The sequence below is a fragment of the Eurosta solidaginis genome, chromosome 1 (genome assembly GCF_040869045.1).
Source record: "Eurosta solidaginis isolate ZX-2024a chromosome 1, ASM4086904v1, whole genome shotgun sequence".
Classification (NCBI taxonomy): Eukaryota; Metazoa; Arthropoda; class Insecta; order Diptera; family Tephritidae; genus Eurosta; species Eurosta solidaginis.
The window spans coordinates 60,894,692-60,918,863 of NC_090319.1; the positions used below are offsets into that span (position 1 = coordinate 60,894,692).

A 24,172-nucleotide genomic window follows, 5' to 3' on the forward strand; every position below is an offset into this window, starting at 1 on the left:
CACAATACGAACAAGGATGAACGAGCATCTGAAATATATTAAGAACATCGAACCAAAAAGTGGAATAGCCGAACATGCGCTTGAGAAGAAACATGCCATAAGTGAAGACAATTTCAAATTAATTAAATCGAAAACATTCATTAATAAACTAAATATTTTAGAATCCTTGCATATTTATGTAAATAAAAATGTTGCTGTTAATAGGGATATTGGTCCACTGTACTCTAGCCTTTTTACCGCTTTCCAACAAACTTAAAAATTATTTTGTTATCACAATTATTATTATTGCAAATTCTCTTATTGGTTTTGTTATTGTATTATTGTGTTATTATTTGTTGTATTGTTTTATGACAGACAGCGGCTAGTTGAACGCTATCGACTGAGGAAGGCACAACGATAGTGCCGAAACAATTGTATTGTTTTTTATTATTTTGAATAATAAAATATAAAAAATATAAGTGACTAATAAGGTGTTTGCGTTTTATTTACTTCTCTTGTGAAAAAGTCACTTAGCACTCAAAACAAAATAATCATACCATAGTAGTCATACTTATACAGAGCTTATTATTTTGACAGGGAAACAGAAAAAATAAAGTTATGAAATATAAAACAAAAAAAACAAAATGCACACTTTAAAAGTACAATCGAAAAGTGCTTAAAAAATAAAATCAAAAATATTTCATGAGGTCTACATGCTTTGATTTTGTGTATCGTTTCTTTCTACTATATGTATATTTCAAATATAGAAGTGAATGTAGTTTTCAAAGATTTCAACAACTTTGTTGTACATATTTCCCAAATCTACAAAAGTTTTTTACATTCCTTCCTCTTTCTTATTTTCAAGTTTATTATAAAACTTCCAAATATCTGACAAACGTTCGGGGGCCATGATAACTCAATCGCATGTGAATCGATATGATAAAAAGTAAGTTGATTTTTCTATGTGACAGTCAATATATATTACGATATTTAAATCTGGATCCGCTTTTGGCTTCTATGAGCAAAGAGGATAATATGAGTACTTCGCTTTCGAATTCTATGAGTACTTGAGTACTGGTCCGTGTATCCGAATACTAAATTTTGCATATTCGAGTACCTGAGTACTTCTACAGTACTCGAGTCAGCTTGACTCGGCCAATCACTAATCGAAACAACACTAGCAACAGCGCACCATTTTTAAAGCCAGAATTGATAACATAATGCGTTAAGGCTTGGTTTCCTCCAAAAGCGGTACCGCTATGTTACGACGACTAAAGCGCCAAATACACGACACGAACATTTCCGCGAACATCCCCGTTATGTCATGTTTCTGCGACCTTTTCTGTCGTGTATGGTGGTGTTTGCCAGTTCGCGCAAATGTTCGCCAAAAATCAAAATATTTTAATTTTTGGCGAACATTTGCGCGAACTGTTCGTGCGTGTATGGCGAAATAGCTCATAATCGTAGTAATTTCTGAACGGAACAGACGTGTGCGGAAAAGTAAAATGGACAATAAAAATATCTGAGTGAATTTATTGAAATGTATAAATCTTTGCCATCATTGTGGCAAGTAAAAAGCAAAGATTATTGTAATGGAATCAAAAAGAATAATGATTATGCAACTTTAATTGCCACAGAGAGCAATATTGCTGCAGCACAATTGTTGTCCGTATTCATCGCTGTCTGAAAGAGAACTAATGTTCAGCCAAAAGTTCGTATGGTGTATGGCCAAAGCTGCGAACAAGATTGCGGAATGTTCGCGGAAATGTTCGTGTCGTGTATTTGGCGCTTAAAGAGCTGCCGGTATACACACCGTTTCTAGCGGCAACACTTTGTTGGAAACTACGAACTGTTACAGCGGACGAGTTGCGAAAGTTAATTTTACATTTTTGCATGTTTTTTTTTTTTTTAGTTTTTTTTATAATTTTTCTTTTAATAAACTCACAAGAAAAAAATTTCAATTCAAAAATGTTGTGTATTTTATAAATATTTGACAAAATATTCACCGCTTTGACAATAGCGGTGGGAAAAAACTGTGATGAACGAGTTTCTACCGTCATGACGGCAGGGTTATTTTATGCCCTGCCGCTATATTACGTTACGGTGAACTTCACCGTCTTCTTAGTTTCCACATAATTACTTTTACATTGCAATATTTTTGACAACCTGCTCTACCGATATGTAGCGGCCGCTATATAGCGGCACCGCTTTCGAGGACACCAAGCCTTTAGAGCCGGATTCGATTCGATTTTTTAAGAATTGATTTTTTCGATTCGATTCTAGAAAAAAATCGATTTAATCGGTTAAATCGAAACGAACAAAGTTTATTTAATGCCCCTATTACCGTTTACAACTCAACTTAGTTGGGTTGTAATTAAAACAACTCAACTCCTGTTTGGTATTACGAATTACAACTTATTTCAGTTGAAATTGAATTGAGTTGCCAACTTCAGAAAGTGATGATTTGACAGATAAATAAACAGCTGATCAATTTGTGGCAGAAATTTAAGCATTTTCAAATGTGATTTTTTTATTAATATTATATGAAATCTATTTTATAATGACAAAAATGTTGGTGATTGACATTTCGCGAATACGGAAAACATTCGCGTGATCATTCCAATTCCTTGGAACTACCAAACATGTTTAAGTGACAAATAATGAGTTTCATATGAAGTTATTTTGCAGATTTGAAGGGAAGCGTTTTACTCAGTACTAAATAAAATTAAGGACCTTTTCCGCATACGCGTTCGTATTTTAAAATTATGCACCATACTCCGATTCCTTGCTGACGGCAGCTATCAAATATAATGTGGAAATGATTTTGGTGTTGGACTGGTTTTAGATATTATTGAGGAGCGTATTTGTGCGAAGTAGATTTAAACCCAAACAGGAAAAACTGTATTTTACTCAAATAGGATTCCCAGGAGTAGTGATAAGTATCAATGGGACTCGCATAATTTCACCTATTTTGGCTGCATCCGAACTGCGGCCAGCCTCGTCCAACTAAAGTCAAAAAGTTATTCAATGTAATTCTTTTAAACGTTGTTTTTTCTAGAAATGTGTACAAAGATGTTGATTATTGTTTGATTAAAAAAGGTTTAACTACCGGCTTTAAATTTTTTGCTTTTTTTTGGTAACGTTTTATAAGCCCGTGCACCATCTAACTCTTATCAAAGATGGGATCAAAAGACGGGTTTCCATCTCCGTTTTTAGGATTCGAAAGCGGAAATTAAAAATTTTATTTCTTTTGAAAGATACTTACAAAGACCCATAAAATGGCCCGAGAGTGTCCGAAATATGAGGCCCGTTCCACAGTTTTTTTGCACAGAACATCTTTCTGCGTTGGCGGCCTTTGGCCCCGATTCGTACAAATAACTCTGGTTGGTCCCAACACCTTTCTGCATAGCTGTGTACAAAATACAACAACCACATGAAATTAGATTTTATTAGAAATAATATTTTTAATTTTTGTGGTAATTCTTTACGACAGCATGACACTGCTAATACGTGTCCAAAAATATCGAGAGAGGTATTAAACGATGCGTCTTGGCATCAGTATTAATAATCCGAAGGCGGAAAATAAAAATTTTAACTCGTTCAAAAGACATTAAACAAAAACCGAAAAAAGACAACAACATTACAACAACCACATGAAAATCGCCAACTTCAACTACAAATATCTCCGGACAAGAGATAAAATGTTTCTTTTCCGCCTTCGGATTATTGTTCTCGTGATTAATACGCGTCTCGATATTTTTGGACGCGTATTAGCAGTGTCATGCTGTCGCAAAGAATTACAATTTTTGTTTTCGGATTCTTAAATCGGAGGTCGAAACGTGTCTTTTGATACCAACTTTGAACATCTTTGTTAAAAATTAGGTGGTGAACCGTCTTCTAAAACGTAACATTTTTCAAAACAACTGCAAAATTGCATGAGACAACTGCTAGTAAGCAGTTGTAAGATTTTGACGTCTTTGACAACTACACCAACACAAGGTTGTAAACGGCAATGCCACAAAAAGTTGTAAGACTAGACAACTCAACCGAAATTTTTTTTGACAGGTTGAGTTGTAATCTGTAATACCAAATTGCGAAATTTCAACTCAACCAGAGTTGAGTTGTAAACGGTAATAGGGGCATAAATTTTGCTTATTCTTTGTCACAATGTACTTACTTAGGCACTTAACCATTTACTCGATTTTTCCCGACAAATAAAGCAGGCAGGGCCGTACCGAGGCTGGTGCAAGCGAAGCAGAGCACCAGGGCCCCAGCTTCGAGGGGCCCCCAAACCCCGAGTCGCAAAAGTTTCACCGAAAAATGTATACACTAAATTTTTATTTTTTATTTATTTTATTCAAATTCTATAAGAACAAATTTAAATTTAGGTACATTCGACTATTGATTACAAAAGCAAAGACTTTTAAACAGCAATAGCTGTGTTTTTTTCACTTCTATATACGTTTACGCTTAAACTTTGTATGGACTGCTAAGCGACAAACTTTAAATATACCTCTGAAATTGCTGCGCATAAAATTTGTCCTACTAGATTTCAATACGCGTTATACTCAGATGTAACTGAAATATTTGTTCTTGTTTCATCCTCTACACTAATTCTATGTATTCTATAAGGCAAGGTGCACACGGGGCTACGCGTCATAGACTTTCGAGCGTCGCTACAAAAAGCAAACAATTATTAAAAAAATAAAAAATTAAATTTCGTCAGCTATATCCGTCCCCGAAACCAAAGGAAATTAGGTATTAAACTTTGTTTGCATCCCCGTGCCTTTGTAAATTATGAAAGGCAATTTTCAACTACCGCGGACTAGAGAAAAGGGTGATTTATAGTTTCCAACACTTTTTAGCCTTTTAAACGCTTCAACAATGTCTAACCAAGCTGTTGTGGTGTTTAATACTCTTTTTCGCTTTGGTAATATACCTTTCACGCACTTTTATTAACTAAAGTAACATTTTTTAACTAATTACATAAATTTGGATACAAAAAAATGTAAACAAACATCTTGTTCTTTCTTTTTTTCAAGCGTACGTACGCTCAGCGACCAACATTGCTGTACGCTTAGCTACACGAAAATTTCATGCTTTGTCGCTTTCATGCAGCTGACGCCTCGTATGCAGCTCTCCATTCAAATACATGTGTTCGGCATCAAAGCGTACAAATTTCGCCTTCAGCGTCTATGACGCGTAGCCTCGTGTGCACCTTGCCTAAGTGTCCACAATTCATCGCAACTGATTCAGCTATATGTTATACCCTATGGCCATCAGAGGGTTGTGTCTCCGCTTTTCGGTACACCCTGTGCTGTTATGTTAGTTATTTAACCACTGCCGCTAGATGGGTCTCCTAAGCATTATCTAAGCGAGGATAGGCGTTTTTTTCACGCGCAAACGAAACGTATACGTGTGTAAAAAAAAAAAACACGGCTAATACATCGGCACTCTGATGTTTGTAAGTGTACCCAGCCTGTATTAGCAATATAGGAGTATTACATACATATATGATCATACCAAAAAATAGAAAAACACATTTTCAATATATTGCTTACCAGAAGTGCGCAGAAATTTCTTCATCTTTCTCTCGAAGCCAACAGCACAATAAAACTAAATTTTTCAAAATATAAAAAATTACAGAATTGCCGTCTTACAGTGAGTTTTACAGCTCCGGCTCACGCTCAATTCTCACGGGAATGCTCTGGATCATTGAGAGACTTGATAAGCAGATGTCGTGAAAGGCTAAGCAGCGACATCTATTTTTGAAAATGTATGTATATTAAAGGCCGCGTTGCCAACCTAAAAAGAAGTAATTAACAAATTATCTGGCTCACAAATTGAATCAGACTTCTATCTGGTTTTATCTGGCTCAAATCGTTGTTGTTGCATTTACATGCAAAATTATTTATCTGGCTCAGGATTTTGCCACCGGATGATAGCTAATATGTTTTTCCTCAAGCGTCCGTAAACCAGATAGTGATGAAAGCTTCGATGCCTAAAGAATCGAACTATTTAAAAAAAAACCGATTCTACATTTCTAAATAATAATCGATTAAATCGATTAAGAATCGAATCGAAATCCAGCTCTAAAATGCATTCATTATAGTGACATACTTGCATCAATAGGAAAGGAAAAAATAAAAGAATGTAAATAAAAGGTAGTAGTGCAGTTTACGGTACCCACCCTAAAGTTGGGCCAAGATTTTCGAGTGAGGTATCAAAAGACGCGTATTAATCTCGAGAACAATAATCCGAAGGCGGAAAAGAAATATGGGTAATAGTCTAGTTGAGGGGTCGACTGCTAATACGCTACCAAAAATATCGAGTGTGGTGTCAGAAGACGCGTATTAATCTCGAGAACAATAATCCGAAGGCGGAAAAGAAATATTTTATCTCTGTCCGGAGATATTTGCTGTTGAAGTTTGTGATTTTCATGTGGTTGTTGTTGTGTTTGTACCCACCAAAAAAATTGTGCATCACCGTGGCGGTAGCCACGGTTATACCACACACCCGGACTTGGCATGGCGTAGCCCAGGGTTATTTTTGGTAATAGTCTAGTTGAGGGGTCGACTGCTAATACGCTACCAATAATATCGAGAGAGGTGTCAAACGACGCGTCTTGACATCAGTATTAATAATCCGAAGGCGGAGAATAAAAATTTTAACTCGTTCAAAAGATATTAACGAAAAACCGGAAAAAGACCCTCGGGTACCTCCGAAACCGGGGGTGGGATCCATAGTATTTTTGCACAGAACACCTTTCTGCGCTTATAAAAAATAACCCTGGGCTACGCCATGCCAAGTCCGGGTGTGTGGTATAACCGTGGCTCCCGCCACGGTGATGCACTATTTTTTTTGGGGGTACAACCACAACAACAACCACATGGAAATCGCCAACTTCAACTGCAAATATCTCCGGACAGAGATACAATTTTTCTTTTCCGCCGTCGGATTATTGTTCTCGAGATTAATACGCGTCTTTTGACACCTCTCTCAATATTTTTGGTAGCGTATTAGCAGTCGACCCCTCAACTAGACTATTACCTCGACCCCTCAACTAGACTATTACCTTATTAAAAGTGGCCTGCAAATATAAAAACATGTACTGAATAATAAAAAATTGCTGGATGTAACTTTTGAATTGTGCACATGCATAACTTCTGAACAAAGGTAGGTGGTGTAAAAACTAATTACTGGCGGAGCCCCTCTAGGCAAAAAAGACAAAAATATTAGGTTTTGGCATCTAGGAGGATCCCCCTAACAACTCTTGTTTATTCTCTAAGCTGCGGCATCGTTTTCCCAAGACGGTGCGCCATCTAACTTTTATCCAAAATTATCAAAAGATGCGTATCGACATCCGTTTTTGGAATCCAAAAGCGGAAACTAAAAATTGTATTGATGTTGAAAGATATTTACAAAAAAACATAAAATGATCCATAGTATTTTTGCGCAGAACACTTTTCTGCGTTGGCGGCCGTTGGCCACGATTAAAAAAAATACCCTTTGCGGTCCACCAATCGTGTGGGATAAAAATGTGTGTACTAATTGTTTGCTGTGTACAACAATATTACAACAACCACATGAAAAGTTTATATTTCTTTTGCAAATTTCATACGCCCCTTTTCTAATTTTACGTCAGATTCACCAGACAAGCTTGAGCACGGGTTTTATGGCTCATATGTCTTGGATTTTCTTGATAAGCAACTGGTTGGATGCGGCTGTTGTTGTTGTTGTAGCAATGCTCGCCCCACCTAATAGCCGCTACCGATCACAAATTGTCATCAATATCCTCGAATGGGAGTCGAAGGAAACTTGCCGTTTCAACAGGGGTGGACCATAAGGAAAGGGGTGTTAGAGGCGTTGGTTCCACATTACAATTGAAGAGATGGTTGGTGTCATGTGGGGACACATTGCAAGCGGGGCATACATTTTGTATGTCAGGGTGGATTCTGGATAGGTAAGAGTTTAACCTGTTACAGTATCCAGAACGAAGTTGAGCAAGAGTGACACGCGTTTCCCTGGGGAGTATGCGTTCCTCTTCCGAAAGTTTTGGATAATTTTCGTTAAGTACTGCATACACCGGGCAATTCCCGGCATAAAGGTCCGACACCTGTTTATGGAGTTCACCAAGGACCTGCTTGTGTTTTTTCACTTCATACGGCTGAGTTCTCAGGTGCCGTATTTCCTCAAAATGCTTACGGAGATGACTCCTTAAGCCCCTAGGCGGTGCTGGTTCATCAATCAGATGTCTGTTGGGATGCCCAGGTTTCTGGGTATTCAACAGGAACTGTTTGGTCAGCATCTCATTTCTCTCCCTGATGGGGAGTATTCTCGCCTCATTATGCAGATGGTGTTCTGGGGACATAAGAAGACAGCCCGTGGCGATTCTGAGAGCAGTATTTTGGCAGGCCTGTAGTTTCTTCCAGTGGGTGATTTTTAGGCTTGGCGACCATATGGGTGACACGTAGCACGTAATCGGCTGGCTAATTGCTTTGTATGTAGTCATGAGCGTTTCTTTATATTTTCCCCAAGTACTGCCAGCGTGGGATTTGAGGATTTTGTTACTGCTCTGAATTCTCGGAACAATTGCGGCTGCGTGCTCACCAAAATGTAGATCCTGATCAAACGTCACACCCAAGATTTTGTTTATTTTATTGCATAGCGCATCGATCTTTGGGTCTGGGCCTGTGGCCATTATTGTGCAGTCATCGGCGTAGGAAACGATTGTGACTCCTTCCGGTGGTGAATGTAGCTTAGATATGTAGAAATTAAACAAAAGTGGGGATAGGACACCACCCTGTGGCACCCCTGTTTAATTCTCCTTGGTTTTGATGTTTCGTTTCTAAATTGCCCCGATGCCTGCCGACCACCCAGATAATTTGCGGTCCACCTTTTAAGACATGGGGGAAGGGTAGACCCTTCCAGGTCTTGCAGTAACGAGCCATGGTTGGCCGTATCAAAAGCTTTTGATAGGTCTAGCGCTACGAGTACTGTTCTATGGTGGGGGTATTTATTTAAACCGCAATTTATCTGGGTGCTAATGGCATTTAGCGCGGTGGTAGTGCTATGGAGTTTTCTGAAGCCATGCTGATGAGGGGCTAGCTGCAAATTTGCTTGGAAATAAGGGAGCAGAATGGCTTCAAGCGTCTTTGCCACTGGCGATAGGGAAGATATCGGACGATACGACTCACCTATGTTAGCTGGTTTCCCAGGCTTTAGTAGCGGGACCACCTTGGCCATTTTCCATTTCTCAGGTATGACAAAGGTGGAAAGAGACAGATTGAAGACATGTGCTAAATATTTGAACCCCTCTTTCCCTAGGTTTTTAAGCATCGGCATGGCTATGCCGTCTGGGCCCACTGCTTTGGATGGTTTAGCACGACCAATGGCGTCCTCAACCTCTTTAGCGGTGATGGTGATTGGTGACGCGCTGAATTTGTGTTTATGTGCGCGTCTATTTGCTCTCCGTCTATCTTTGTCGACCGTAGGATACATTATATATTGTCGGCAGAAAGCGCTCGCGCATTTTTTCGCGTCCGACAGCACTTTGTCGCCAAAGGCGATTGAAACTTTGTTGTTGTTGTTGTTGTTGTAGCAATGCTCGCCCCACCTAATAGCCGCGACCGATCACACTGGGGTCACACTGAAATGACAGTCCTTGGTCGGGAAAAATCCCGAGTCGCTCCGGTACATAGAACCGACTGCCTTGGGAAGCGATTGAAACTTTGTCTTTGTGCTTAGTCGGATTCGATAGGGACTTTACGGTGGACCAAAGTTTACCCACACCGAAAGAGAGGTTACAACCTCTTAGGTGCTCCTCCCATTGCGCCCGCTTGTGTTCATCTACAAGCAATCTGATGCGTTGGTTTATATCCCTTATTTGGGGGTCGCCTGGGTCAAGCTGTCTTATAAGGTCACGTTCTCTCGCTAAGTTTGCGGCCTCCGCCGGGAAGTGGGGCCGGATTTCGGGAATTCTCCCGGCAGGAATGAAATGTGCCGAGGCGGATTTAATGACCTTACGGAAGGCACGCTCCCCTTGGCGGGCATCAGTCGGGATAGGGAGGGCAGCTAGGCGGCTGTCTGTAAAGGATTTATATTCTTCCCACTTTCCTTTTTTGAAGTTTATGAAAGTGCATTTTTCAGTGACGATGAAGTCGGCGTTACGCTCAAGCGAAATAAGTATGGGCAGGTGGTCGGATGCCAATGTTACCATCGGCTGCCAGCTGACGCAGTTTACGAGTTCTGCACTCACGATTGAGATATCTGGCGAGCTGTGACAGCTTCCTACCATACGTGTGGGGGCGTCTCCGTTTATTGTGCAGAACGTCGTTTCTTCTATTTGATCCGCCAACATCTCACCCCTACTGTCCGCCCGCAAGTTTGAATGCCATAGATCATGATGGGCATTGAAATCGCCTAAGATAATGCGATTGTTGCCAGTGAGTAAGGCCCTGATATTAGGGCGGTATCCACTGGGGCAACAGGTGGCAGGAGGGATGTAGATGTTGATGATTTCTAGGTTTGCATCGCCTGACCGGACAGATAGGCCTTGACGTTCTAAGACATTGTCCCTGCGGTCGATGCCAGGATGGAATACACAATATTGCACAGAGTGGTGTATGATAAACGCGAGACCGCCTCCATTTCCGCTTTCGCGGTCTTTCCTGTGGACGTTATACCCAGAGCAGGTCTGCAATGCAGATCTTGCTGTGAGTTTAGTCTCTTGAATCGCAGCAATGCGGATGTTGTGCCGCTTCATGAAATCGACTATCTCCGTAATCTTCCCAGTTAGTCCATTACAGTTTAACTGCAGAATTCTGAAGTGCATAAGGGGAGACGTCGCCACTCTGGGGGTAAGTGACGGGTGACTACGCCTGGGTTGGGGAAGGCCAGGACGCAATTGCTGTTGTGGCCCTAGGACTGGGCGTCCTTGGGCAAGCATTGGGGTACCCGGATGATTTGGGTTTGCGACCTGGCAACATGGCGCAATGAAACCCGTCGGGGGGTTGTCGTCGCGGAGACCAGAACATCTAGGGAAGTGGCACCACCCAAGGCAGGAGCTGCATTGGGCGGATGTCGCAAACATATATATTCTGTGCTGGCAAACGGTGCAAACGGAGGTAGGGACTAAGAGTCTGTTTCCCTGACCTACACGATTGCTGCCGGAAAAGAGGGGGGGAGAAGACGGGGGCAGGGGCTGCTGCTCAGCATTGCTTCCGACTCTACAACGAAGATTGTAGTTATGAGTGGTAGCAGCTGTTTGAGTTGTTGGCGCCGTGGGGCGCGAGCAGCAGCGGGTACTTGTTGTGGCTTGCTGAGCAGCGGGGCTGCTGGAAGGTAGTGGGGGGCGCTTAGACGTAGACTACGGGACGCCCTTGGGCGTGAACAGCAAGGAGCCACAAAAGATTTATAAAAGTTACGTGGACGTCGGGTTTTGGGATCAAGCCCAGAACAACCTGTCCGATGCAACCATCCCTTGCACGAGACACACTGAACAGAGTATGACCGTCCTAAAAAGATTCTTTTCCGGCAGATGCAGCAAAACCATTTCTCAGGACCGGGGTCAGGAGACGGACCCGGATTGGATTCGATGCCTTCCCGGAGTAAGAGAATATGGAGCAGTCCTGCTGCAAGGAGCTGCTGGGAGGATGACAATTTGTGGGAGGGACGAAACAAATTAGATGGGGTCACACTGAAATGACAGTCCTTGGTCGGGAAAAATCCCGAGTCGCTCCGGTACATAGAACCGACTGCCTTGGGATGCGGCTGTAAGGAAATTGAGCATATACCTGGAGAGCACTCTTAACACAGCAACAACAACAGCGTATGCCGGGAAAGTCTTACGGACCCTTATGGATGAACAAACCTTATGTTTAAAAACTAGTTCCAATAGTTGTTCAGCGCAGAACAGTTTGCTGCGCGAATGGTCCTTCATCAGGCCTGGCGCTCTATTGTATGTATTTCGTGCCGGGCGACGACCTAATACACCAGCGGCATTTATTCGCCCCAGCGGGTTAGGGGGCTTAGAATATACCCGCAGTAGGTATGCCTGTCGTAAGAGCCGACTAAAATACCAAATTGATTAAAGGGGCTGTGTATCGCAACCCTCTCAATGGGTTGCCAGCGCAATATGTAGCTTCTCCAACCCAATTGTCAACCTCACCCGTTGCGAATCCGGTTTCATTAACAGCCGAGGCTCTGGCGACCTCGAAATCCTGATGCATGGGAGGGGGCGGTATGGCCTAGAACGTAGCATGGGGTCATGCCAAATTGTTCCCGAGATAGTCGGGCTAGTACCTTTATGGTGCTTGTTACCGGAACGTACCGGATCTGCATTTGGAAAAGGATCATCAACATCGATAACACAGGTCTGGTACGATATGTCGAAAATTTAAATGTCAAAACTAAAACTACCAAAAAAAAATATGCCGAAAACCAAAAATGTTGAAAATTAAAATATCGAAAAATAAAATGCCGAGGAAAAAAAATGTCGAAACAATGTAAGGAATTATGTGTTCCGGAAAATTCTTAATAAAAAGACAGAGTATTCAAAAATTCAAGTTTTCAGAAATTTATCATATTCCACTTCGCTATCAGAGAATTTATACACAATGAGGAGTTTTTGCTAGATTCCAACTTTTTTGCGTGTGAACACGTCTTGCACTTCACCACACACAATCCAATTTCAATGTTAACCTGCTAACAGCAGAAAATTCTCTGTCAACAGTTTCAGCTGATGTTAATATTGTTTGATTTTCTCTTAAGATGATTTTTTTTGTGGGAATATAGGTATTTAGTAGGATTAATTATATATAAATTTTATTATTTGTAGCAATATATTTGCATGTTTTATGTTGTAATATGAATTTGAATTTAATTAAAATAATTTAGAAATTTTAAAAAAGGTAAAAAAAGCTTAATTTCAATGGTAAAGGGAGGGTTGAAAATGGTCTTGCGGCGTTGCAAATACGTATATGCGGTCTAAGTAACTGATAAGACAACGGGGAAAGTATAGTACGTTTGGCGCACTTGTTTGACACTTGTTTGAGGTTGCAGGTGTTTCAGGTTCGAGTCTCAATAAAGCATTTTTTTTTTGATGGAAAATCCCATTAAAATATCGAATTATGAATAGCAAAAGCCGAAAAGTCGATGTCATTTTGCTTATTATATTTGTTAATTACATTTATTAAGTGTGGATTTTTTCTGTAATTTGGAATAATATTTCAAGTATACAGTTTTATAGCCCTTTTAATTCTACCCTAACAAAGTTCAAATGTCAAGTTCATAGAATATTCCGCCGATTTTTGGCAATTTTTTCCCTTTTTGACTATTGGCGTTTCAAATCTTTGATTACCTTATTCTGACCTTTTCAACTGACCATGTATAATTACAAATACATTGCTAGAGGTGCGCTTTTTCGGTCATTTCAGAGATTCGGTTCTTTGGTTCTTTTTGTTCATCTGTTCCTTTTTTTCAAGCAAATTTGTTCACTGCCCCTCAGACCCACGGAAAAAGTCAACAAGTATAGAGGGTGGTGTGTATGCAGCAATGCTTTGTGTAGGTATATTTAAATGTGTTATGAATAAATAAGTTAATATATATACATATTGTAACGAATTTGCTGCAAATCCTCTTATTTGCCCTTTTGCTAGGTTCGTATCGCTAAACTGTTGAATAAATAACTCCAATATTGAATAATGGAAAAATGGCCTTTATTAAAATACTTCACAATAACACTCAAACTGAGCAACGAATAGCTTAATAACCAAACTGATAGCTTAAATGAAACTGACTTTCAAAATAATACTGCTATTGCTCGCTAGATATCGTCTTAGTCGTAACTGCTTAACAAATCAAATCAAACTGAATTCCAGCGCCTCTACATCTGCGGCCTTTTATACTCTCTGGTTTCCTCGTTCGCATCTTCTAGAATCTACTAGCATTGTCCATGAGCTCTCAAACTTCTCAGCTGTAACTACAATTGCACAATTTTATAGTTTTTCTCATTGCATACTTATAGGAGTATCTCAGATATATGCATGTGTTAGTGCATTGACTTTCCGCTGCTCATATTAGAGTTGGCAAATATCCGTGTACCTGTGATTTTGTCACAGCTACTGAAATATCACAGTACACTTCAGCGACAGCTTACAAGGAATATTCATGACTGTGACTGTGACAGCATTTATTTCCCGTTACCAATCACAGACTCAAACATAGTTCTCATAACAGGAACACATCGCGTCTATGCTATGAACCAATAAAATGAGCAAGTTACTTAATAGCTCCGACACATAAGCAGTTTTTCATATAGATGAGTTTAACACGTGGGTAGATTGTACGTATTTTTATGGAGAATGGAAGAATGAGCGAAACTGGCGCCATCTGCTATTGAATAGTAGCCAACTCCCCAATTTTGTTCCAAGCAAATCATAAGAAGAAGAATTTGACATTTGCTTTGGCTAAGGGTGTTGGCACACTTTACAAGTGAAATTATTTTTCCCACTGGTTGGTAAATTTTCTAAATTTTTTCACAATTAAAAACTGCAATATAACAATTGAATACAAAATATGTTAGCAAGTATTTTTTTTGTATAGGGAAAATATTTACAACAGTGCTTCGTGAAATTTTGTATGTGAATGGGCAAGGTCAAATAAACTTCAATTGCCAAGTGTGAATTTCCTTAATATTTACAAACGCAACATCTTGGTTGATTGTGACAATGTTATTGAAATGCGTAAGCTTGTGTTAAACGCATCTATATGAAAAATTTCATTGTGCCGCGGCCTTAAGCAGCGACTGAATAACAGTAGATATCTCAAAAAATTACGCAGAGTTTGTTATTCGCAACACAATCCGCAGGGGAAAATATAAAACTGAGGTAATTCTATATGACAGCATGACACTGCTAATACGCGTCCAAAAATATCGAGAGAGGTGTCAAAAGACGCGTACTGACCTCGACAACAATAATCCGAATGCCGAAAATAAGAATTTTAGCTCGTTCACAAAATATTAACGAAAACCCTGAAAATTACCCCAAAGTGCTCCGAAACCGGTTTGGAGACCAAACCTATATCCGCACAAAACACTTATGTCCACAGTTTTTTTTTTTTTTGGGTATCGCAAAATCTTCAAAATTACAACAACCACATGAAAATTTTCAATTTCCTCGCAAATATCTCTTGACAGACCAAACATTTTTATTTTCCGCCTTCGGATTATTGTTGTTGAGGTCAATGCGCATCTTTTGACACCTCTCTCGATATTTTTGGACGCATATTAGCAGTGTCATGCTGTCGTATAGAGTCACAAAAACTGATTCCTGTTTGCGTGGTATTTTTTTTTTCAGTCACAGTCACGGTTAAAAGCCGCTGTGACTGAGAAATCACAATCACAGATAACATTGTTCCGCAAAAATCACGGGATCGGCCAACATTAGCTCGTATACGTACATGGTACATATATGTAGACGCAGTTATTGTTTCGTTTATGTAGATACATAATGATTGAATTACTGATGTGCATTCACGTCACTGCTTAGCATCGGCTTAGAGACGGCAGCACTTCTTAGTTTTGCTAATATTCGTAACACTGCCCTCCGCCTAAGTCTGATCGTCCCGATTAGACAAATCTCTCGATTTAACCGCTGCTAGCCTCTCCAAATGAACCACTTTCATTTTGGTTCGTGGTTTGCCAATGGTTTGTATGCGGTACACTACATCGTTGATCCGTTTTACAACTTTGTATGGGCCTTCCCAGTTACACTGCAGTTTCGGGGACAAACCTTTTTTTCGTTGTGGGTTATATAGCAGCACCAAATCTCCTTCCTGAAACCCTTCCGAATTAATTGCTTTATCGTACCTCGCTTTCATCTTGTCACTCATAATCTTTGCTCGTTGCCTTACCAGATCGTGTATCTCTCTCAGCTCTTGTTCCAAGACACCATTGGATTTCTTGGCATTCCTCTCCGCATCGGCATCTATCCCATACTTCAAATCAGCTGGCAGTCGAAGGTCATTGCCAAAAATTACCTTTGCGGGAGTTTGGCCCGTTGTGTCATGTACTGCCGATCGGTAGGCCATCAAGAATAACGAAATGTGTGTATCCCAGTCCTTATGGTACTTGTCTACTACTTTCCTTAAATACTTCTCCAGTGTTCTATTGAAGCGTTTCACCATACCATCGGACTGAGGATGCAATGCAGTTTCCGTGTTTTTCGAATGCCCAACTTCTTGCACATTTCTTGGAACACAGCTAATTCAAAATTCCTGCCTTGGTCAGAATGTAACTCCATTGGTACACCATACCTTGCAACCCATTCGTTTTTAACCACTTCTGCTACTGTTTCTGCTTCTTGGTTTGGGATTGGGTATACCTCTGGCCATTTACTGAAATAATCCATAACCACCAGTACGTATTTGTTTCCGCGGTTGCTAGTAGGAAATGGACCTGCGACATCCATGGCGATCCTTTCAAATGGTGCACCTGAAATATACTGCTTCATCTGGCCATGACTTCGTGTTTTGGGCCCTTTGGCTCTGTTGCATACCTCGCAGTTGGCAATCCACTCGGTGACCGACTGACGGCAACCAACCCAATAGAATCTCTGCTTAATTTTCTCGAGCGTCTTTGTGATTCCAAGATGACCTCCACTTGGACCATTATGCAGCTCGCTGAGCACGTCAGGAATCCTCTTTCTGGGAACAACTATCAGTTTCTTCTTGCATTGACCATCCTCACTCTCCCATACTCGATGAAGGCAACCGGATATCAATTCTAAACTATTCCACTGTGCCCAATATGACTTCGCAACGGGACTCTCTGCTAACATCTCTTCTCTGCTTGGTTTTTCGTTTCGTTGGAGCCCTTGCATAACATGTGACAGATCTGTATCTTCTGGCTGACACTTTCTTAGTTGTTCCTTGTCCCATTCATCCGTACACGTTATAGTCATTAGCCGGACATTTATAATGTCTTCTTTAGCCTCGGCCTTTGAACAGTGCTTGCATTCCAAACTACATGGTCTTCGTGACATTGCATCAGCATTTCCATGGGTACTACCTTTTCGATGCTCAATGGAAAAGTCATAGCTTTGTAGTCGCTCGACCCACCGTGCTAATTGTCGCTCCGTATTACGGAACTGCAGAAGCCATTTCAACGCTGCGTGGTCTGTCCTGACGCCGAATCGCTGGCCGTAGAGGTATTTGTGAAAATGTTTAATGCACTCTACCAATGCCAACAGCTCTCTCCGTGTAACGCAATAGTTCCTCTCTGGTTTTCCAATCGAACGGCTGTAATATGCAACTACCTTCTCCTGTCCATCGACCAGTTGTGATAAAACGCCTTCTATATCATATCCACTCGCATCTGTATCTAGAATAAATGTTGCTCCTGGAATCGGATATGCCAACATTGGGGCAGTGCACAAACGCTCCTTCAATGTTTGGAAAGCCACTTCTTGCTCCTTCTTCCATTCAAAAGCTTTATTTTTTCTTGTAAGCTCATGGAGGCTATGGGCTACGCTGGAAAAATTTGGTACAAATCGGCGGTAATATGTGCACAGCCCAAGGAAACTTCTCAATTCATGTAGGTTCTGTGGTGTTGGCCAATCCTTTACAGTCTCTATCTTTTCGTTTGCAGTGCAGTTGTCCTCTGTCGTTACCTTGTGACCCAAATAATTTACTTCCTTTTTAAACAGCGCACACTTTTTGGGACTTAACTTCAAACCAGCGCCAGCTATTCTCTGGAAAACTTCCTCCAAGTTCTTAAGATGTTCATCAAAGTTCTTACTCAATACGATGATGCCGTCCAGGTACACCGACCTTTCAGTACCTGGCCCATGAGTCTCTCAAAAGTAGCTGGTGCATTACAAAGTCCAAAAGGCATCACTGTAAATTGCCAAAGACCATCAGCGACACTGAAGGCTGTTTTCTCTTTATCTTCCTCCTTCACCTCAACTTGCCAGTAGCCGCTTTTCAAGTCCAGTGTGGAAAACCATTTCGTACCAGATAGCGAGTCCAGTGTCGTCAATTCAAGCTCGCTTGAAAAAAAAAAATACCTAGCTTGAAAAAAAACACTGAGAGATGGTTTTTACTGGAATCCCGCCTTTTTGTGGACTTATCTGCTGTGGCTATGTAGTTCTTTTCCATCCATTTTAATATACCTGCAGTTTGATTGCTCATATATATTGTGGTATTTCCTCTGCTTTCAAGAAAGCTTAGCATTTTAGCATTATCACCTGCAAAGAAAAGTGTTCATCTTTTCCGTAAATCGAGGCAAGTTTTTCGCTTTGAACTTTCCGCCACAAAATCTGTCCGAAATGGAAAAAATATTCTTTATTAATTGCATTTGGAAAGAACGACTTCGTGACTGAAATGATTGCTTTTTCGAAGTCAGAAATAATATAATCAGGGTTTAGGTGTATTTTATTCTCGCAAGCTAGCTTGCGGATTTCGTAAAAAACTTCCTCGTAACATTGTTTTTTTTTTTTCTTGCTACTCATTAAGCAGTAAATGACATGAACCACATTTCCGTTTAAATGGGCATGTAGTATAGTAAATAGTTGTCTCAAAATTATAGGTACAACTTTGAATGTCCCATGCACAAGCCATACCCTCGAATACCCCAGAACCTTTAAGTTTTCTATTGTGCTATAAATTAAAATTCGCTCATTACCAAACTCTTTATCCGAGAGTAAAAAACTTTCCTCTTCCACGAGTTGGAGGTATTCTGGAACGTTGATTTGTATGCTTGTTCTTACTCTTTCGATTTTTTCCAAGTTGCTCTGGGAATTCGGTAGGTATATCCTGTATTATCTTTTACATCCAACTATAGATGCGTTTATTATTTGTGTTGGTTTGCTCTTGCTAGTTTTGGCTTGTTGCTTTAAATTAGCATTTGCTTTGTAAGTTTCAGCTTCATATGCCAATGGATCGTGGACGTGTGCTGAAGCAGGCTTTTTTACTATATGCACGTTTCCATCTAACATCGTCGTAACGCGACCGTTACATTTAAATTCATTTTTCTTCTCGCACTTCCAGTAAAACACATCCTTATACGTCTTTTCTGAATGATATACATATCCGTTCAGAACAAGCTTACTCTTGCCCTTATTAGATGTAACAATTTCGACACTCATGCTTTTGGGCGTTGCAACAAACAAAAATTTACAAGTATGATATGTATGAGAAGGAAACAATTCCTTTCTCTTTCTAACACACTGCCGTTTGACACTTCGGTCAGTTTCAAATTTTTTTCGACATTTTCAACATTTTGTATTTTTTCGGCCTTTTTTATTTCGGCATTATAACATTTCGACATTTTGAGTTTAGGCAAAAAAAATTTCAACATATACAAAATTTTAAAATTCGAAATTTTTTTCGATATTCTTTTTTCGACTTATCGTACGGATCTCCGCAATATCAAATAATTCATAAAGACAATTCTACCTTCATTATAGTCGACTGTTTACTGTCCCACATTGTTTGTTGTGCTACACTTTCTAACGTTAGGTACACAGTCCTATGCTAACTGAAGAAAATAATATTGTAACGAATTTAGGGAAATTCCGCTTATTCCAAACCTTCTGCTAACGTTCGAATCGCTAAACTGTTGAATAAATAACTCCAATTTTCAGTAATGCAAAATGGTCTTTATTAGACTACTTTGTAAGTACTTTACGAGAACACTTATAGTTCACATCCAATAGCGTGCTTAAATCAAAACTGATTAGTCATGCCTCAGCTTGTGCTGCTTTTATACTCTCGGTTTCCTCGTTCACCCATTTCTCCTAAGGTCTAGTAATTTCGTGAACTTCATGCTTGGTTACCAACCATATACAAGTATATTTGTAGTTTGTAGCTATACCCTGCAAAAATAGTTGGATCATGTGGCCCACTAGAGTACTTACCATTGTACTCCACTGTAATGCAGCAATGGACCAACTCATGTTTCTACACGAACATATTGTAAGCCGATCATTGCTCGTTTTTAACGATTGTAATCACTACACGATGTTTATTGGACTGTGGGTACTCCTTGGATTACTGTGATGTAATGCGGAGCTGGAGTATATGGTCCCGTCGTAGGACATCGCAATGTTAATTGAACCATATTTTTTGTATGAATTGTGGTTAATTTTGGAGCACTCGGTTGGTCCATAGCGAGTACTCCATACATGCATGCATGGAGTACTCGCGATTTTTGCAGGGTATGCGTGTGTATATGTGAGTACTACGTCGGCTGGTATCTCTCCGCTGCCTTGTATGCATGTGTGTAAATGATTGATCTGTTATGTACATACGAGTGGCTGCTTAGTATCGGCTTAGTGATGATAGTATCGCTTAGTGATGCTAATATTCGTCACAATATCAATACACCAATCTTCTACATTTAAAAATATCCTATCTCAGCAAAATCTATAATAGATACAAAGCTTTACCTTACTCGCTATTCGTATAGGATTTAAATCGGTTAACTATATTATAGAAGAAACATGAAACTATTTGATCTTACCGATTTAAGACCTTAGCGAATTGCGAAAGTGATTTACATATTTCCTGTCAAAACTCGTATTTCCGGCGACTTTTTTAATGATTTCGCTAAGGTTGCACTTTTATCAGATATTCCGAAATAGGACCTTTTTAACGGAGCTGCCCATTGACGTCCTTTTTAACGGAAGAAATGTGCCTTTTTCTTAATACATACTTTATTTGAAATTGAAATGTGTCTTTCTTTGTTAAAAAAAATCGTTCGCCGTTCTTGGCCGACCAAATATGCTTACATCTTTTATTGTCTTTAGTGAAATAGTTTGGATAAGTAGATATACAAAAAAAGCACTGAGTTATAGTTAAATATTTAGAAAATAGTTGGTGCCAAAGTTATAAATTAACTTGTGATTATTTTACAAAAATTATTTCTTGTGCTTGGCTTTCACTTGGTCGAGATTTAATTTTAATATCAAATTTGCTATACCTTTGGTCAATTTAATTGTCCTGTGTAGCCAAAACAGTTGGCAAACGCATTTGACATTGTATGACAAGCCGTTTTCATGACATGGCCAACTCTGTGGTCAAATTTGACCTAGTGAAAACGAAGCATGACTCTTTTAAAAAATTAGCAGTACTTCTGTCTTCGTAAAAATGTATGCCTCTTCCTAGGCAGACAAAGCCCTGTAGTAGCCGACATATTGCCTACAAAAATTAAGCCATAAAACTTTATGATACCTGATTTATCGTTTAGCTGAGAAGCAATTTGGCAAATGAGCACTTCAATTTTGTCTTACAGATCAATTCAATCATCGTCAAAATGCGTAAGATACGACGACGGTTCGCATATAAAATTGCTGCACTATTATCCCTGCTGATGGTGGTTATGTTTCTCCTGCTAACTGGACCGAAAGAAATGGATCGGAATGAGAAAATGTAAGTTGACACCATATACGAGAAAATACAGTGTCGGCCAAAACATATTGAACCGTATGTAATGCCGAGTTTGTACCATGAATTTTATTCAAACCTAATTAACGTTTCATGCTGATAATAAATGTTTTTGAGTCTTTTCTAATAAAACTGAATAGACTTTACAACTGCATACCTAAAATTAACATTTGATAAATTTTACTTAACGCAAAATATCGATCCTGAAGTCAGATTAAAATAGGTATGGTCTCGCTATTATATTCGGTCCAAAATTATACCGGCCACGCTTTTCAGACTCATGAATTAGTTTATACTTTTTCCAAGGGTTTCGGTGTGCTGAGTTTGGATTCTGCATTAGCTTTTCTTTATAACTCTGATACTGAAGACATATCGTTGCCCCCTTGTCAGAAGCATGGAAGTGAATTTTTTAAAGGGTTAACTGGGTTCACTACTCGTATTGAAGGTTCTACATTATATTTAGGCAATTCACAAGGTCTCCTATTTGCCTGTTATTCTATGCTTTAATCAAATTTTTATATTGGAAACCATGGAAACAACTCAAATCTTGAACCTTTGAACTTGAATACGACCAAGGCGGATCCATACCAGGTGGTGACAAAGCGAATTCAACCAATTTGCCGTGCAGAAGAATTTCAAGTCAAAACAAAATTTTCATTGATTTCGATTAACTGGCATATTGGAGTACAAGGCGTTGTATGGAAAATTATCAAGAAGAAGCAATCAGCTGTTGGGATAACAACACCTGGTACTGAATTCGCCTTGACACTCTTGTGAATTTCCCAGAGACGCAGACTGTTATTCCTTTTATAATGAAAGTCCTACAGAAAAAACTATTTTCGGACTCTCAATTTTTTAGTCCGAAAGAATTTATTAAATCCGGACTTTTAGTTTTTAAGAACCGAACAAAAGTCTGGCCTTATAACTATGAAACGGCTCATACAAATGAGACGAATTTTTTTTGTTTAATACATAATCCTTTTTTTTCAACAGAAAGCGGTATATCAAATTACAAGGCGGAATCTCAATTGGATCAAACTTTATGGAATGAAAAGGGTTGCAAGTTAACTATGGAAAAAATAAGTATTAGAGCAAGACCCGTGACGGCGGCCAGGCCTTTTTATAAAAGCTGAAATTTCGACGGCGCCTACTTCCATCTGAAGTAGGAATATTGGTAAACTATGAAGATTGAGTGATAGTGGATTTAGCAGATATCGTGCAAAAAATTTGGAAAAGAAATAGACCTTACTTTCGTGATTTTATAATGGCTGATTTTCGTATATAGTCTTGTTGTTGTTGTTGTATTAACGATAAAGACACTCCCCGAAGGCCCTGGGTAGTGTTATCGATGTTGATGGACCTTTGTCGGATATAGATCCGGTACGCCCCGGTAATAAAGCACCATTAAGGTACTAGCCCGACCATCTCGGGAACGATTTACAAGACCACATTGAACCTTCAGGTCATATCTCCCTCCCCACCTCCTAGTTCCATGAGGAGCTTGGGTCGCCAGAGCCTCGTCTGTTAATGAAACAGTATTCGCCGCGGGTAGGTGAGGTTGACAATTGGGTAGGAGAAGCTATATATTGCGCTGGCAACCCCTTGAGAGGGTTGCGCTACACAACCCCTTGAACCCCGTATATAGTCTTCGTAACGTTATCCGAAGTAACTAGGCTTATTACCAGACACTTTCCATTTTTCCAAAAAACATCGAAAAGAAAAAGGATGCATGCTCCGTCATGAAATGCTATGGGTATCCCCTGGACTTTTTCGACTCACAAAAAGAAAATATGTAGCTATGAAAATACGTGCCTGGAATTTCCCTATTATATTCACGAACATAAAAGGCAACCACACTTTTCGAAAAGAGTTTAAAGCTAGATTTGCCAAGATTCTAAGTTTTACACATTAATGTTGCTGACAAGATCGGGTCGATATGTGAGCTGGAGGAGTCCTGAAGCAGCATATTCAAACTCAAACGTTTAATACAACAAAAAAAGCAATAAATGCTGTTTTCAGCTTCCTCCGCCTCCCCTTAACTCATTCATTAGTTGTAGCTTCACCGTTATTACGTATTTCGAGGTGTTCAATATATCGCACCAGCGTTTTCCTTATCACACCAAAAGCAAGGAAAGCCAAGTCAAATCTAATGAATAACGCTTTTCTATACATCTTACTGATGTCATGGTGACAACGTCCGTGATGAAACGCCGTATGCCACTAAACTGTTGAATAAATAACTCCATTATTCAATAATGCAAAATGGCCTTTATTAAAGTTCTTCACAATAACACTACTATTGCTCGCCAGATAGCGTCTTATAAAAAACTTGTTGTCGTGCCTCTACTGTTGCCGCCTTTTATACTGTCTGGTTTCCTCGTTGCATAGTTCTAGGCTTTTCCAGAATTTACTTAGTTACTGCTATATAATTATAACTACAGATGCACGTGTATAGCTCTCATATGCGCGTATATTTGTGAGCGACACTTCCACAATTATAATTACATACTTTTGGGGGCATCTCAGATAAGATATCTGCATCTGTTTGTGCGTCTCTTCTCCGCTGCGTGTACGTACATCTACATCTGTGTAGACATAATGATTGATTTATTGATGTGCAGACAAGCCACTGCTTAGCTTAGGGATGATAGTTTCCCTTAGTGTTGTTGCTAATAATCGTCACACTGCCCTCCACCTAAGTCAGATCGTCCCGATCAGTCAAATCTCTCGATCTAAACGCTGCCAG

The 24,172-nt window shown here is 39.7% G+C and overlaps 1 protein-coding gene across 8 annotated transcripts in view; it reads left to right on the top strand.

The window, feature by feature from the left end:
* Positions 1-6,052: 6,052 nt before the first annotated feature.
* The window catches only part of LOC137254555 (uncharacterized), a 70,710-nt gene continuing 52,590 nt past the window's right edge, over positions 6,053-24,172 (top strand). The window contains exons 1-3 of one of the 8 annotated variants that reach the window (XM_067792337.1): positions 6,104-6,143; positions 7,066-7,155; positions 21,275-21,411. In XM_067792337.1, coding sequence (XP_067648438.1) covers positions 21,296-21,411 — 116 coding nt within the window. In that variant the 5' untranslated portion in view covers positions 6,104-6,143; positions 7,066-7,155; positions 21,275-21,295. Of the gene's footprint in view, positions 6,260-7,021; positions 7,156-21,274; positions 21,412-24,172 lie in introns of all 8 variants that reach the window. The other 7 variants (XM_067792317.1, XM_067792308.1, XM_067792299.1 and 4 more) reach the window with 7 other exon arrangements.